Consider the following 17412-nt stretch of genomic DNA (forward strand, 5'->3'; position numbering starts at 1 on the left):
GGTCATTTGACTGGAAATAGCATCCCTTGCTCCGGGTTTCAGTGGTCTTCTAGGACAGGTGGTCGCCTTATCAGAGTGGTTGCCTTGGTATACAGTACCCAATACCTGCTCACACAGTGCTCAAGGCCTGCTCACACAGTGCTCAATACCTGCTCACACAGTGCTCAATGCCTGCTCACACAGTGCTCAATACCTGCTCACACAGTGCTCAATACCTGCTCACACAGTGCTCAATACCTGCTCACACAGTGCTCAATGCCTGCTCACACAGTGCTCAATACCTGCTCACACAGTGCTCAATGCCTGCTCACACAGTGCTCAATGCCTGCTCACACAGTGCTCAATGCCTGCTCACACAGTGCTCAATACCTGTTCAAACAGTGCTGAATACCCAGCGCTCAGTTCCTGCTCAAACAGCTGCGTATATCCAAGGTCACATGACTGGCAAGGACTCCCAGGATTCCCGAAGTAGTGCTTTATATCCCAAGCAAAGAGGAAGGTGTGCTACATCCAGGTTACTGTAAATCAGCAAATATTCGGCGCATACTGTAATTTCACAAATTTTTGGGGTACTTTCATTTTCGGTACTTTCGGTGCATCTGTTTCATACCTAAAATTTCAATACGCCGAACAAACACTAACACACATAATCCAATAGGGAACTGTTTCTCTGTACCTAAATTTTCTGTTCACCTAACCTGGCCTTTTGCCCTCATACCGAAATTACTTGAGCACCGAAAATTTCTGAAATTAGAGTATTTTTTTTCAGCCATTCTCGGCATACACATGTACAAGTAGCAGCAGTACATGCCTAAAGTTTAATACGGCCAAAATGTGTTTCAGCCCATGGAAGGCCGAAATTTAAATGCGCCCAAAATGTGTAGACTCATGCAGTACAAATGTTAGCATTGGAGTTCAGTTCTACATTGACAACAGTAAGAGCCCTCCCCCCCCCCCCCCCTCATTCCATCCGAGTCCATTCTGAGCAATATTCCAAGAAATTTCTCAAAAAGTTCAAGCCAGATCTGAATTACCCGGAAAAAGTCTAGAGGTCTATACAATGTACTTTTAGTCTTTTAAGCACACTACTGTCTAGATATGGCTTACCGTGATCTCGTCGAGAAACTTGTCACTCTCACTGATGAGCAGGTAGACAACACTCTGGTAGAAGCAGAGACCCTTGATGTCATTAGCCAGCGGGATGTTCAATGTCAGAACAAGAAGTTCCAAGCCTGCACAGTGACGGGTACATAGTGTTCAATATCAGAACAAGAAGTTCCAAGCCTGCACAGTGACGGGTACATGGGGTTCAATATCAGAACAAGAAACTCCAAGCCTGCACAGTGACGGGTACATAGTGTTCAGTATCAGAACAAGAAGCTCCAAGCCTGCACAGTGACGGGTACATAGTGTTCAATATCAGAACAAGAAGTTCCAAGCCTGCACAGTGACGGGTACATGGGGTTCAATATCAGAACAAGAAACTCCAAGCCTGCACAGTGACGGGTACATAGTGTTCAATATCAGAACAAGAAGTTCCAAGCCTGCACAGTGACGGGTACATAGTGTTCAATATCAGAACAAGAAGCTCCAAGCCTGCACAGTGATGGGTACATAGTGTTCAATATCAGAACAAGAAGTTCCAAGCCTGCACAGTGACGGGTACATAGTGTTCAATATCAGAACAAGAAGCTCCAAGCCTGCACAGTGATGCGTACACAGCGGGTGCGTGGGATTACTGCCATGAATTGAGTCATTCATGAAATCTCGTCGCTCGATTTCATGTCATGAACTTCTTGAACAAAGTTATAACTCAGGGTTTGCTACTCCGGTCGTTCATCAGGAAACTGCCACGCTGGTAGTATGGACACGGACAAGAAAGGGGGGAGGAGAGTGTGTGGGGGAAGGGGGGGGAGAGGGGAGTATGTGGGGGAGGGGGGGGAGAGGGAGGGAGAGAGGAGTGGGGGGGGGGGGGAAGGGGAGGGGAGAAAGGAGAGGAGGGGAGGGGAGGGGAGGGGGAGGAACTAACACACCTGGTTTGGTATGGATTATAAAGTGCGCATGCCAGTGAATAAAGTGTGATAAAAGCTAATATTTGCAAGAACATTGAGCGTGACATTCGTCTACACTCTACGTGAACTCACAGATGAAGATCACCACGGCTATTGCTAGTGCTGCCTTCCAGTCCAAGCAGTCGTCTTTCTTAACACATGCAGCCGTGAACGAGCCCATGACGCTCAAGACCTCTTTTTCGCCCTCGATTGGCAAGCACTGAGAGCACAGGATGCCTTTGCGCTTGTTACATTGGGACTTGATGGCATCGGCCTCGGTGTTCAGAGAACACGCTGTACATCGGAGAACAAAACACGAGTGAACACGGAGAAGATCAGGCATCGGTGGCTAAAGTGAAAATATCAAAGCACAAAACATGTTCTTTTCTCCTTTTCTCTCTACTGTTGCGTCAGGCGAAATTACTGGTCAGTCGGCGACACGCATTTTTCACAAAAAATTGCGTTTCACCTGCTGGGAGAGTATGCGTGTACTCGAGTCTCATCCTGAGCACATTTTTTTTCTTCTTTTTCAGCTCCAGTATAGTTGTATTTTTCATTGCAAAGCCGTCCTCTTTCGTTGTTCAAACGAAGTGGACATTCAATCATGAAGGCAGAGGACATAGGAGCCTGATTGGAGTTTCTTGTAGCATAGGACGGCCACACAGAGACACTTTGGGATTTTCTGAATATAAAAATACCGTACGCACGATGCTGAGATCAATTTGTGCGATATCAAAATTGTTTGTGATCTACCACATCGAGCAGAACGGGATCCAAACACAAGCTTACCGACGGTTAGGCTGCCGACCTGACTGGACAAATGATCCCTGGCTTCACCAGACGCCAGAAGTCGGACACCATGTCCTTTGCCGCGATGTCCATCCCCAAAAAGAACTCCATCTTCGTCGTGAAAAGGCTTGAAATACTCAATATTCAACCGAGATTCGCGGTCTCACCCTTTCTCAGATCGAATCATTTTGTTGTTGTAGCAGTTGCAGGGCAGATCCCCGCCACTACTTCAACAGAAGATGGCTCCAAAGCATGCCTGGAACAAGCCATATCGAGGTTGCAAGCCACCCCTCTCAGCACTTTTTTTGAAGAAATTCGAAATTTCAATGGTGGAAGATATACTATGAAGAGAATTTCAAAAAGTATGTTTCGCGGAGCGATCGCTCAACCTACGTCATTCAAACTTTGCAGGATGGTTCAGACGTACATGCTAGGCATGGAACCACAGAAGATGATATCATAGCTGACACACAGAGTCACACACACAGCAGATTCGTGTGCACAGATACTAAATTAGTGGACGTCGTCATCTTCTTCCCGCCGATCTCAAATGTACTATGACGTGCTATTTCGCCTGACGTAAAACCCGGAATTTCCGGTAGTGTACCATTTACCGTATTTCCCCAAATCAACGGTTCGGTAGCGCGAACATTTCGGTAAACCGGTTTTCCAGGTCCAAAAAATGCATTTTGTACACTGTGTGGCAAGGCATGGCATGGTTGAATTTTAGGTCACTTTTTTATTTTAGGTACAAATTACCTGTACCGAAGTTGCCGAAAATAAATTGCCACCGATATTTTCCGGTTACACAGTGTTCTCCCGTTGCCTTTCCTAGTCCCTTAGTGTCCCACACCCCATCCCGGCACATCCACCCCAAGGTGCATCTGGCGAACTACGACGCCAAGATCTCCCAGGTCGGCTGAGCTACGACGCCGAGACCTCCCAGGTCGGCTGAGCTACGACGCCGAGACCTCCCAGGTCGGCTGAGCTTCACAGGTCCCACGCACTCTCTATCTACTGGATATGTGTTCTTAAACGCTGCTTCTAATTGTCCATCATGCAAAGAGTGTTCCTTTGTAAAAACAAAAAACAAACACACAAAAAGGCGGCGACGACACAAGAAACCTCCTATCGGTAGAATTATATTGAATTCCAGATTTCTGATGATAGTCACATAAAAACGAAGTTGAAATCCCTATGTAATTGTTCCCCTGCTGTCGTGGTATGAATTCATTCACTATATTTCTAACAGCACCCAAGGAAAATGAATGGAAACAAGGAAAACGGTGGGCACAAGTTCTTCATTAGAGTCCACCAACTAGACCAGCTTTTAAACGGTCTGACTGTTCAAAAATCTGGTCTTGTTGCTGGACTCTACGCATAACTTATGACCTACCGATTACCTTGTTTCCATTATTTCCATTGATGGTAAAAAGAAAACAATACGGAACTTACTAGCATTCGGGCAGCTGCAGAAACTTGGCGGACATATGGTCTTGTACCAGTCATGTGTTGTGTTGTCATAATCTGCAGTCACATGAGCAATGCTTTTTCAACATCACTAATAAAAGAATTTTCATCCAGTGCATGCGCCAAGATTGAATAGCAACTAAATAGAGCGATTGTCAGTTTGCAAACCACATTTTATTTACAATGCAGTTACGTGATGTCCACCACTTTCTGAACGAACATGAGCATCGTTGATATATCTATAGGGAAGCAGAAGCTTTCGGCCTGTTTATCTCATACTGCAAATATACAAAACTTCGGCACTTCACGATTTTTGACATTTCGGCGGCGATTTATTTTCGGCGTGGGGTAGAGGGCATGGTATAGTGCGACAGATGCTGTGAAAAATTTCATCGGCGTTTTAATTTAGGCGTTTTGGGTCGGTGCCGAATATAGCCGAAATTAAATAGCTGCCGAAAATTTGTATATTTACAGTACTCTAATTTCAGAACTTTTCGGTGCTCAATATTTTCCATATGAGGGCAAAAGGCCAGGTTGCGTGAACACAAAATTTAGGTACAGAGAAACAGTTCCCTATTGGATTATGTGTGTTAGTGTTTGTTCGGTGTATTGAAATTTTAGGTATGAAACAGACGCACCGAAAGTGCCGAAAATAAAAGTACGCCGAAAATTTGTGAAATTACAGTAAGTAGTGTGAAGCAATTCCACCACCACCGCATGCGCTCTCTCTCTCTCTCTCTCACACACCTCACATTCGCAACAGCAAACCCACAGCGCAGGGTCGGGTGTGGACAGCCACATTGCAAGACAAAACGAAGGTGTCAACCTGCACTGCGTGCCACAACAACAAAAAATACAGGTAAACATAAAAAAAGGCATCGCAGGTATTCGTAGTTCGAGAGAACATTGCTTCTCAGTTCCTTGGAATACTCAGCCAACGAGTAGCGTACACGCTCTCTGGCCAACCTAAATCACACCAGTAACATAACTCCATGTGGTAGATACTTACAAAATTGGGGGGGGGGGGACTAAAAAAATTTCATGTGAAATCATATACACCATACGTGTAATATTATTATTACTTGCCCATCCACTACTCGCTGTACAGTGGCGGATCCAGGAGGGGTTCCAGGGGTTCTGTGGAACCCCTTAATATATTTTACAACTGGAAACCATGCGCATGTGCATGTACAATGTACACTAAAACCTGTAACTAACGACCACCCTGTGGGTCCTGATAAAGCGGTGTTACGAAACTACAACTAGACTTGTCTGCTCCTGCGGTTCACGAACCCCACACGGCACTCACTGGCCCGCACGACACGCAGCCAGAACAACACAACCGTCTTCTTCTGGGTCTAGAAAAGTTCTAAAGGAATAAATCCATGGAGCTATGTGAAAAATACTAAGTGAAAACACCAACGACCCGGGTCGGCGCAAACACGCATGCCCGACGACCCAGGGTCGGTGCAGGTACGTATACTACAAGACTTGCACGCGTTCCAGAGTGCAGCTGCAAGTGCAGTGCAGCACCGGAAGTCAACCAAAGCAGTGTACAATAATACACAGTGGCGGAACGTGGCGCGCTGCAGAGCGGGCAGCAGGAAGTCATGCAATCAAAGCAGTGTACAGTGGCGGAACGTGCCGCGCTGCAGAGCGGGCAGGAAGTCATGCAACCAAGTAGAGGATATAAGTCCAGTGTAGTGCAACTACCGTACAATAAATTACAATGGGTTTGTCCAAACAGAGTGGAAGACTACAAGACAACACGCACGCATATGCATCACGCATACACAAGTGGGAGAGAGACAGAGAGGGAGAGAGACAGAGAGGGAGAGAGAGAGACAAAGAGGGAGAGAGAGAGACCTTACTTCTCTAACACCGGTCTTTAGTGGCAGGTGGTCTTTAGTGGCAGATGGTCTTTAGTGGCAGGTGGTCTTTAGCTAGATGCTTGCACCGCACAACCGTATAATGAATATGAGACCGTCCGTGCCTGGCGAAGTGGTCTGTAGTACCAGGCTGGTCGCTAGTCACAGTGGTCTGTAGTACCAGGCTGGTCGCTAGTCACGGTGGTCTGTAGTAGCAGGCTGGTCTCTAGTCACGGTGGTCTGTAGTACCAGACTGGTCGCTAGTCACGGTGGTCTGTAGTACCAGGCTGGTTGCTAGTCACGGTGGTCTGTAGTACCAGGCTGGTCGCTAGTCACGGTGGTCTGTAGTACCAGGCTGGTCGCTAGTCACAGTGGTCTGTAGTACCAGGCTGGTCACTAGTCACGGTGGTCTGTAGTAGCAGGCTGGTCGCTAGTCACAGTGGTCTGTAGTACCAGGCTGGTCGCTAGTCACGGGGGTCTGTAGTACCAGGCTGGTCGCTAGTCACGGTGGTCTGTAGTACCAGGCTGGTCGCTAGTCACGGTGGTCTGTAGTACCAGGCTGGTCGCTAGTTACGGTGGTCTGTAGTACCAGGCTGGTCGCTAGTCACGGTGGTCGTCTGTAGTACCAGGCTGGTCGCTAGTCACGGTGGTCTGTAGTAGCAGGCTGGTCGCTAGTCACAGTGGTCTGTAGTAGCAGGCTGGTCGCTAGTCACGGTGGTCTGTAGTAACAGGCTGGTCGCTAGTCACGGTGGTCTGTAGTACCAGGCTGGTCGCTAGTCACGGTGGTCTGTAGTACCAGGCTGGTCGCTAGTCACGGTGGTCTGTAGTACCAGGCTGGTCGCTAGTCACGGTGGTCTGTAGTACCAGGCTGGTCGCTAGTCACGGTGGTCTGTAGTACCAGGCTGGTCGCTAGTCACGGTGGTCTGTAGTACCAGGCTGGTCGCTAGTCACGGTGGTCTGTAGTACCAGGCTGGTCGCTAGTCACGGTGGTCTGTAGTAGCAGGCCGGTCGCTAGTCACGGTGGTCTGTTGTACCAGGGTAGTCGCTAGTCACGGTGGTCTGTAGTACCAGGCTGGTCGCTAGTCACGGTGGTCTGTAGTACCAGGCTGGTCGCTAGTCACGGTGGTCTGTAGTACCAGGCTGGTCGCTAGTCACGGTGGTCTGTAGTATCAGGTTTTATTGTATCAGCTCTTCAGGTTTGACTAAACTGGAACCTCCCCCCCCCCTGTAGAGATCGCTGGCCAAGGAAATGCAACCTGATGAATACAATAGCGTCGGGTTCGAGTGCACAGAACAGTGCTTCCAGTACTAGGGCTGCATAGCAACCCGGTGATATCTTATTCAGGAGGTTGGATTTACGTTTTGGCCAGCACCGTACTTGGAACACTCATTATCAGGCCCCCCCCCCCCGGAGCCAGCTGCGGAGGGTAGGTACAGTCCCAGGTCGGCTGCAAGGCCGGGGTTATTTCACCCAGCCAACGGAGGATGCATTTTTAGCTCTGTGCGGCATTGCATCTGCTCGCTTCAGCTTCAGATAATGCCAGCAAAAGATACATGGCATCCAGGTAGCACAGCAGTCTACACAGGACACAAGAAACAGTTTAGGACGGAGAGCACTGCTCAATGAAATCCAGCACAGTGCTGCTCTATACAATCCAGTCGCGTGCTGCTCAAGTACACGCCGGGCGTTGCGCAGACCTACACCTGTGAGCACTGGGCCGCGAAGTGAACTTGAACTGAATTTCATTGAGCAATACTCTACTGCGACATCCAATTGACCATCCACTGGACAATCTGTAAAAGCAGGAATTGGTCAAATTGGTTCGGCTATGGCCGCACTAGCCGTACAAGTGGCGCCGGCCCTGGTCATGAACTGAAGACGGAGAATAACAAGTGTAACATTTTCTTTGTACTTACAAATGAAATAGCCGTGGGCGACCCGAATGTCGTTTGTGTCCGAGCAGCCTCGAATAACGCCACCGTCTGTGTCACACGTGCACACAGACTGCACCTTGCCTCCTACACGTGCACACGCATGCACATGAACACAGACGCATGCACGAGCATGCACACACACACACACACACACACACACACACACAGACATATGCATGAACAAACGCGCAGAAGTCCTTTCCCAAGCCTACCAATTAGTAGCCTTCGTTTGCACCAAGCCTTTGGGATCAGCACTACAGCCATTTGCTTAAATGGCGACACGTTTAGCAAGGAAACGAGTAACGGTACGGTTCGCACATCCGCGTTACAAGCGGCTTACAATCGTGTGGAGAAACACAGCCAGCTGAGAGAAGATCCGCTCGTTGGCGCCAGGCCACCCACCAGGCCGCCATTCTGGTGACCACACAGCATATTCCCGCTCCTAAGTAACTGTTCCACTACATCTACATACAATTTCAAAACGATATCCAATACATGTACAGTGGACATTGTACATGTGGAAATCACACCAGCATTAACCAAATTCACTTTACGTAGTCAAGTGGTGTGCTTCACTGTCCGAAACACAAGAGAGAGTTTGGAGAGAATGCTTCCAAACTCTCTCTTGTGTACATTCACTTTACGATATTTTTAATATTTCGAAGGCAGTTTTGGGAACTTTTATCTTCACTCATGACTCTGACAGCCATTCATGATCTATTTGACCCATATTTCGTGTCTCTTGAGCTATAAAATAGGCAATTTTACACGTATGTTGTTATGGCAACCATGTCGATTTGGGTAGAATAGGTCATAACTTTTTGAACAGACAACTTTGGCACATTCTGGTTTTCAGGGATCAGTTATTGCTTGATATGCCATTCCAAATCCGTCCAAAAAATCCTTGCTTGACCGGGTGTTACACAGGTCAGTTCTGATGACCCACTGGCTCCTAGACTATTATGCCTAATCATGCCAGGCCACACTGGTAGAAACAGGTATGGTGCTGGCCAGCCACGAGTGGGACCAGGAAGTCATAATGGCAAATCTACCTTTTTCTTTCTTCTTCAGTTTATATCCTGGGCGGCACTTGTCAATGTAGACATTAAGCTGTGCCGTGACGTAATGTGTGGCACCCACCACTTGAACCGTGACAGTGGTGCCTTCCTTTGGCGGTTCCTGTATCCATGCATGGACCAAGACGAGGCACACACACACACACACACACACACACACACACACACACACACACACACACACACACACACACACACACACACACACACACACACACACACAGACGCACGCCCCCCCCCCCCCCCCCACACACACGGACGCCCGCACACACATACAAAACAAACATGCACACACACACGTACGCACACACACACACACACACACACACACACACACACACACACACACACACACACACACACACACACACAGACATGCACGCACACAGACATGCACGCACATAGACATGCACGCACACAGGATATATCTTACATGCAGCTGTATGTGGTAGTACTGGTATGTGCGCATGTGTAGGCATGCACATGTGCACATACCACTTTATGCATAGCAGGAGAGACATGCCACCCGCACTTCTGTTAGAGAACTAAAGAAGATTGATTTAGCACAATGGCTGTCTTGTGAGTGACTGAATAGTTGTCTACATGGAAGTTGTGCCAATGTCGCAGCACTGGATAGTGTCACGGACATTCCAAAGTTACGGGCAGTGCTCGGTCCCGGGCCGCCCGTACAAACGAGGAATGAGTGTAGTCACACATGCCAGACAACTGGTGTGGCTACGACTCACCGTCACATCGCCGTCAATGACAAACGCTATGTTACCAGTCTCGCTGGAGTTCCCCTTCACCGTCAGCCCCACGGTTGCCGAGGTCTCGCGCAGCGAGACGGTGCAGTCGTCCGCAGCCGACAAGGTGAGACTCTGCGCGGCTGTCGGAGCACCCGCATCTCGGGAACTTCCCTGCCAGCGGTGGGCATTGGCACTTGGACCGGGGCCAGCAGTGTCTCCCTGGTTTGCCTGATGACGGTCCACAGTCAGATAAAGCAGAGCATCTCTCTGAAATCGAAAGCAACACAAAACAAGAATTCGCTTGTAAGCAACACTGGCTCAGAGTCAATCAAATGTGCTTTTCACAACTTCATTTCATGAAAAAACTCAACGTTTCGGTCATAAAATAACCATCATCAGGAATGAAGTGGGCAAGCTGGTTAGGCTGGGTTAATAAATGAGGAGCGCTGCGAGGAGATAACAATTCACACGTTCATGTTCTGTTACGAGAGAGAGAGAAAAGAGAAATTTGTGAAAGGCAGTGGTTGCCAGTATGAGCCAGTGTTGCTCACAAGCCGACTTTACTGATGAGCGCTGCGTGATGTGTCCTACAATATTTTTTAAACACAAACAAATGCCGAACATAGAGTGTACTGTAAAACCTGTAACTAAAGACCAGCGTGACTAGCGACCAGCCTGGTACTACAGACCACCGTGAATAGCGACCAGCCTGGCACTACAGACCAGCGTGACTAGCGACCAGCCTGGTACTACAGACCACTTTACCAGGCACGGACAGTCTCGCAGTCATCTAATTATGGTTGCGCATTGCAAACCTCTAACTGTGGACCACCTGGCACTAAAGACCGCTATCTCTGGTCCCGAGGGGCGGTCGTTAGTCACGGGTTTTACTGTACGGTGGTTTGGCCATATTTTACTATGATTGACAGGGACGTCATAGGGCTGTGTGGAGTGGTACGACTGGGGGTACGGGGCTTTCCCCCGGGGAAATAAATCAGATTTTTTCGCCTGACAGGGCACGTTGTAGCATTCCACAGCCCCTCTGGGCGGACCACCCTGGACGAAACGTGGTACGACCATGGCCGTACCGGTCGTACCGGGTGTGACACCCCTGAGTGATTACTACATAGAGTGTGCAGGTCAGAAAGAGGGACAGCATCAGTACAGACAACACCACCAGCAGAGGCAGCAGTAGAGCTGATGGCAGCAGCAGTAGTAGAAGCAGAAGCAGCAGAAGCATATCAAGCAACATTTGAAGCACCACTACCACCACAACGGCAACAGCAGCAACAGCAGCAACATTAGCAGCAGCAGCAACAGTAGCATCAGCAGCGACAGCAAATGAAGTAGTAGAAGAAATTATGAGAAGCAGCAGCAGCAGCAGCACCACCACCACAAGTAACAGCACCACCACCACAAGTAACAGCAACAACAGCAACAACAGCAACAGCAGCAACAGCAGTAACAGCAGTAACAGCAACAACATCAACAACAGCAACAGCAGTAACAGCAGCAACAGCAGTAACACAAACAGCGAAAGTAGCAGCAGCACTAGGTTAGCAGTAACACCCACCACAACGGAAGCAGCAGCAACAGCAGAACCAGAACAGCAGCAACAGCAATAACAGCAACAGCAGCAACAGCAGAACCAGAACAGCAGCAACAGCAATAACAGCAACAGCAGCAACAGCAGAACCAGAACAGCAGCAACAGCAATAACAGCAACAGCAGCAACAGCAGAACCAGAACAGCAGCAACAGCAATAACAGCAACAGCAGCAACAGCAGCAACAGCAGAACCAGAACAGCAGCAACAGCAATAACAGCAACAGCAGCAACAGCAGAACCAGAACAGCAGCAACAGCAATAACAGCAACAGCAGCAACAGCAGAACCAGAACAGCAGCAACAGCAATAACAGCAACAGCAGCAACAGCAGAACCAGAACAGCAGCAACAGCAGAACCAGAACAGCAGCAACAGCAATAACAGCAACAGCAGCAACAGCAGCGACAGCAGCAATAGCAACACTAGCAGCAACACAAACAGCGGACGAAGTAGCAGCAGCACTAAGTTAGCAGCAACACCCACAACAGCTGAAGCAGCAGTAGCAGCAGCAGCAGCAACAGAGAACCAGCGAAGCAACAGTAGTTTAGACTAGTCATATTTCCATCCATCATAGTCTGCGGGTAGATCCAAGAGTAAATGCTTCTGACTAGATGATGGAAACAACAACGAGAAAACCCAACGTGATCTCTACTGTAAATAGCTTTTTCTTGGTTCAGTCCACTTACAACTTGGTGAAATTGATCACATGCGTAGCCTTGGAGTTTACGTTCCAGCCCCGAGCCGCCAAAGTGGATTTCCAAGGGCTCCTCCTTAGTGTACTTCTCCCTGATGCATGCAGTCTCTGGTGTGATAGTGTCCTCACTGGTGAGGAAGAATAGCTCTGAGATGTCCGTTGCAATGACACGCTACGAGCACACAGGGTAGAGAGGGTGAGCACAGAAGAGAGATAGAGAGCACAGAAGAGAGAGAGAGAGAGAGAGAGAGAGAGAGAGAGAGAGAGAGAGAGAGAGAGAGAGAGAGAGAGAGAGAGAGAGAGAGAGAGAGAGAGAGAGAGAGAGAGAGAGAGAGAGAGAGAGAGAGCGAGAGAAAGAGAGAGAGAGAGATAGATAGATAGATGGATAGAGAGAGAAAGAGTGAAGCAAAGAAACAGATAGAGTTAGACAGACAGACAGACAGACAGACAGACAGACAGACAGACAGACAGACAGACAGACAGACAGACAGACAGACAGACAGACAGACAGACAGACAGGAGAGATAATAAGGACCTAAACTAGAAACTCTATTGCCCTAATCATAAAAAATACATTACTGTTACGCCATGGTGCAAAGAAACATCCTGGCAAATGTAGGACATAGTTCAAGAAACATCCTGGCTTATGTAGGACATAGTTCAAGAAACATCCTGGCTAATGTAGGACATAGTTCAAGAAACATCCTGGCTAATGTAGGACATAGTTCAAGAAACATCCTGGCTAATGTAGGACATAGTTCAAGAAACATCCTGGCTAATTTAGGACATAGTTCAAGAAACATCCTGGCTAATGTAGGACATAGTTCAAGATACATCCTGGCTAATGTAGGACATAGTTTCCTCTATGGTCCAGTGACTGGACCATAGAGACCATCTGAGTCTCTCGGGCACAGTGTCCGGATTAATATCAAGATTTGTCTAGCTCGAATGTCAAAATCACACACTCTTGTAATGCGGAGAAAACTGAACTTGTGAAGGCGTTGGTACCAGTGACAATGAGTGCCCCCAGTGACAATAAGTGCCCCCAGTGACAATGAGTGCCCCCAGTGACAATGAGTGCCCCCATGACCGTGTGAGAGAAAAGCACATTGTACTACTAGGACACATTAAGAGTGTATAGCAAGGGCTTTGCTCTAAGAGAAAGGAGATGAAAACATCAATGGCCTCACTCTAAGACGAAAAAAGACATGATAGCAAGGTTCTGATGGAGGAGGTTAAGACAACACCTTTCGTCCGCCAAACACCACAACGAGCCTGGAAATATTTCAAGGACTTCCCCTCCCATATCACTTCTCTTTCCATCAATTCCCACTTACTTCGGTCATGTCATTTTCGCCATTGGTCATGTTTAGAGTGGCCTCGTCCACAAGGCGCTGCGGGTTCCAACGTTGGTGGTGCCAACGCATCAGCTGGCACAGGCTGCCCCCGGGCGTAGCTTCGTTCACTGTCCAGCTGCTGTACATCGTGTAGAGTTCTGGTATGATCATGTTATTGGTGAAGATCCTCGAGTTCACGATCTGCTCACCGATGTCTTCGGGAATCCTGCTCTCCGTCTGTGCATGACGGGCATGGCACGCATGGCCATGGCCGGGAAGACAAATAGACGACCAGAAACACACACACGTACACAGACACAAACACAGAAACAAACATACACATTACTAGTTGTCTGATGATGGCCGATGGGCATGAACCTATTAGTTACCACGAACGATGCATGGTGCTCCGTGCCGCGTCTATACATATACACACATGTGCACACGCACCCGGGCACACAAGCACACACACACCTGACCTGACCTTTGACGCCCATCGCCGGAGGCAATGATAGCAATGCTACGGCAGATGCCATAGCAACTTGTGCTGGGATTGCACCAATCAACAGCTTGCAAGGCTGAAGAATTGACCGTCACTATTCAGCCTGGTCTACACCATACAGCTATTTGAAGTGACTTTTTCTGGCCAGTGAATCCCTTTTTTTGGTCTTTTCATTTTTTTCCCGCACACACATCACACCACATACACACACACGCACACACACGCACACACACACACGCGCGCGCGTGCGCGCACACACACACACACACACACGTGGCTTTCACGGTAAGCTGTCGAAACATCTACCATCCGTAGTCAGCCAAAATAGAGTCAAGAAGTAAAAAGTGAAGTTCACACATCCACGTTTTCACCGGCTTAGAGAAGTTTCGCTTGTGCCAGGCCACTACCATGTCTGATTATAGCAGGGTGGCAGATGCAGCCAAGTGAGACCCAAGATCGTACCAGCTATATATTGAGCATGGTACCATGCTGTGTACTGACTAGCCTGCCATTGCCACTCAATGGTAGCATACCGTCATGTCGCGTTTTAAAGCCGGGCTTATTCCTGTAGAAGCAGATGTCAGGGCTAGGCTTCTATTCACACCAGGCTTCAATTCAAACCAGATATTTCTATGTGTGTCAATACTAAAACCAGGCTTATGTGCCGACAGTGCATTCTTGAAAATCAGGCTTCTGTTCAAAACAGGCTTCTATACGAGATAGGCTTTATTACAAGACACCACGGTACAGTGAGAGAGTAACCGAGTATGAACGCCAGTTCTCCCTACAACATTGGAGTGACGATTCACCTAAGTAAGAAGGTGCGGCATTTTTTTCGCCGAAACGTAAGAATTGACAAAAGCGAGTTTTAACACAATTGCAGAGTGCGATGGGAAAGAGTGGGTCTGCTCTGAACTACATAAAGTATACAACAACAACAACAACAACAACAACAACAACAACAACAACAACAACAACAACAACAACAACAACAACAACAACAACAACAACAACAACAACAACAACAACAACAACAACAACAACAACAACATGAACAACAACAACAACTACTACTACTTCAAATGACTCAACTAAGGTTCGACGGTACATCACAGGAACATTTTGCGATGCAGATAATCCCAATACCGTGAACCACTCACTCTACATCCCATTCATAAAAAGATGAGTTTCTATTACTCAAGTAACTTTCTAGCTTTTGGTCCTAAATGGGCTGAATTTTGAGTGTCTAAAAATAACTATCTTGCCATTTTCTTTGGGATTCTTTCCCACTCAAATTCCGCGGCACTGCAGCGTGTACGAATGAATAGCCAACATTCCAATATGGAAGCTGACCAGAGTCAGAATTTATCTTTTCATGACCCGACTGTACTACAGTACAGTACAGTACAGTAAATGCTTTTTCCACTCAAATGACCCTGGATAAGGAGACCACCTGGTAACAGGGACCACGTTTTGAAGGTCCTTTGAGCGGTCGTCTTAGACAGGTTCCGTTGTACTCACAATGGGCCAGCAGGCCATGACATCGTTGACATACACAGCGGAGCCAGCGATGCCCGCCCGGTTGTCAGTGAAGTCGCTCCAGTCGGAAAACAGCTGGAACATGTCGAAGCGCGACGTCAGATCCGGTGGCTGCAGGAAGCAGTCGAGTGAATTCTGGGTCAGCATGCTCTGTGGCGATCTGCAACAAAAATCAGGTAAAATCAGAGAGATATTTTTGCACGGTGCTCATTTTCCGAGTTAGTTGTACAAATGTCTTTGCTTTGCTTTTCTCATTGTTACGAAATAGAGGTTGCGACTTCGGCAATGATTTTGTTTAGGAATAGGTTTGCTCCCACACTGGAGCCCGCGCTATTCCGTCGACGACTTGACACTCGACTGACTCACGACTGCCATCCAGAGAACACGAGAAGTCCATCGAACCTTCGACTCGGCAAACCTGCAAGAAAGCACCACTCCCTGCTCAATACACAGTGTTTCGGGGAATTCACCCCTCGTCAGTTGAGCTTGAGTAGGCTGAGGAAGATTGTGTCTGAAGAGCACCACTTATATAGTGCTCTCCAGGCACAAACAGCTTATACTCCGGAAAATGCGGTAGGAGAAGTGTACCCGGACTGCAGACATCACTCAGCACCATAGCACTACATAGTGGTATAGTTTGTAGGATTCTGTGATGTGCTTCAGCATAGACTCCTTGACCTGGTCTCTGGCCACGCTGGTCACAGCGTCCTGAGGGCCGCCTCTTCCAATGCACTGCACACCTCATCATAAGATGATACCGAGGGCATCACACATGCAACTCCACAATCCATGATTCAGGGATTTTAAAGGGGCGCTCCGGGAAATTTTTCGGTAGTGTGTTCTCTTCAAAGGGGCCTTATATTGGCTCCAAGGAATGGGGAATCGCGAAAACTAGACCAAAAAAGTCGATATATGAAGCCAGGAAGGGCCAAGTTTGTCTCTTGTGCGGAGGGTTTTGATGACTTCCCGTGTGATTTGTATTCAAATTCCCTGCTGGTGATGAAAGAACGATGTTTGGTCGACATTCCCAAGCTTCACAACTGCGGCCACACTCCAAGGGACCTGAAGGACCTCCTCATGTGCCCCTGGTAGAAGCGCAGCGTGATGAGGGCCTGGAGATTGGAGCAGACAACTTCACTGGCCGACAAGGAAGAAACGGTTAGTGTTCCTGCCAGAAATGTGGAGTGATGCAGAGGGCAGTCATTTGCCTTTGCTGTCGAGAGAGTGATGGAGCTGTTAGCATTGACAGCGCTTTGACATGCGTTACGCATCACCCCGACTTCCCGTCAGCTTGTCTAAACACTTACCAGCTCCTCGTCCGATCTCTCCTCCTGCTCGCGTCTTCGCTTGAGGTAAAGTGATTCCTTTAGAGGTGTTGTTCTTGGTGAGGAACTAGACTTTGCAGACACGCCTGAACTCGAAAATAACGTTGGCACTGCACCCTCCACGTGACGAGGTTACGATGTCGCTTTTTGCCTGACTGGCTGCTCATCGCTCCGCTAGCCATAAATTCGCTCATTAGATCGCGCTGAAAGCAGGTCGGTTCAAAGTGGGCTGAACACAAGCGATCCCACTTTATTGGCTCAAAGAGCTTGTGCGTTTTCCCGCCCGCGACTCGAGCTGCTCTATCCATGATTTTGACCCACGAGAGACGCAACTCAGCGTCTTGGGGAAACGTAAACCACGTCAAATTTGTGCTCGCCTCATCCTTCGAATCAGTTGAACAGCCGGGAGCACAGGACCTCCGCATGACAGACAGGAAATCTGAAGCTGGCACATCGACGACATGAAAGAAACAAA

At 48.2% G+C, this 17412-nt stretch overlaps 1 protein-coding gene across 2 annotated transcripts in view; it reads right to left on the reverse strand.

Annotated features, from left to right (window-relative positions):
* Nucleotides 1–17412, reverse strand: part of LOC135824717 (uncharacterized) — a 35530-nt gene that overhangs the window by 9777 nt on the left and 8341 nt on the right. Inside the window, exons 5-13 of one of the 2 annotated variants that reach the window (XM_065337424.1) lie at nt 15595–15772; nt 13572–13808; nt 12227–12406; nt 9936–10202; nt 9166–9292; nt 8096–8197; nt 4296–4367; nt 2145–2345; nt 1108–1232 (exon numbers count right to left, since the gene is read on the reverse strand). In XM_065337424.1, the coding sequence (XP_065193496.1) occupies nt 1108–1232; nt 2145–2345; nt 4296–4367; nt 8096–8197; nt 9166–9292; nt 9936–10202; nt 12227–12406; nt 13572–13808; nt 15595–15772 (1489 nt within the window). Of the gene's footprint in view, nt 1–1107; nt 1233–1258; nt 1649–2144; nt 2346–4295; nt 4368–8095; nt 8198–9165; nt 9293–9935; nt 10203–12226; nt 12407–13571; nt 13809–15594; nt 15773–17412 lie in introns of those variants that run through there. The other variant, XM_065337425.1, reaches the window with a different exon arrangement.

Source organism: Sycon ciliatum, chromosome 9, assembly GCF_964019385.1.
Source record: "Sycon ciliatum chromosome 9, ocSycCili1.1, whole genome shotgun sequence".
Taxonomy (NCBI): domain Eukaryota; kingdom Metazoa; phylum Porifera; class Calcarea; order Leucosolenida; family Sycettidae; genus Sycon; species Sycon ciliatum.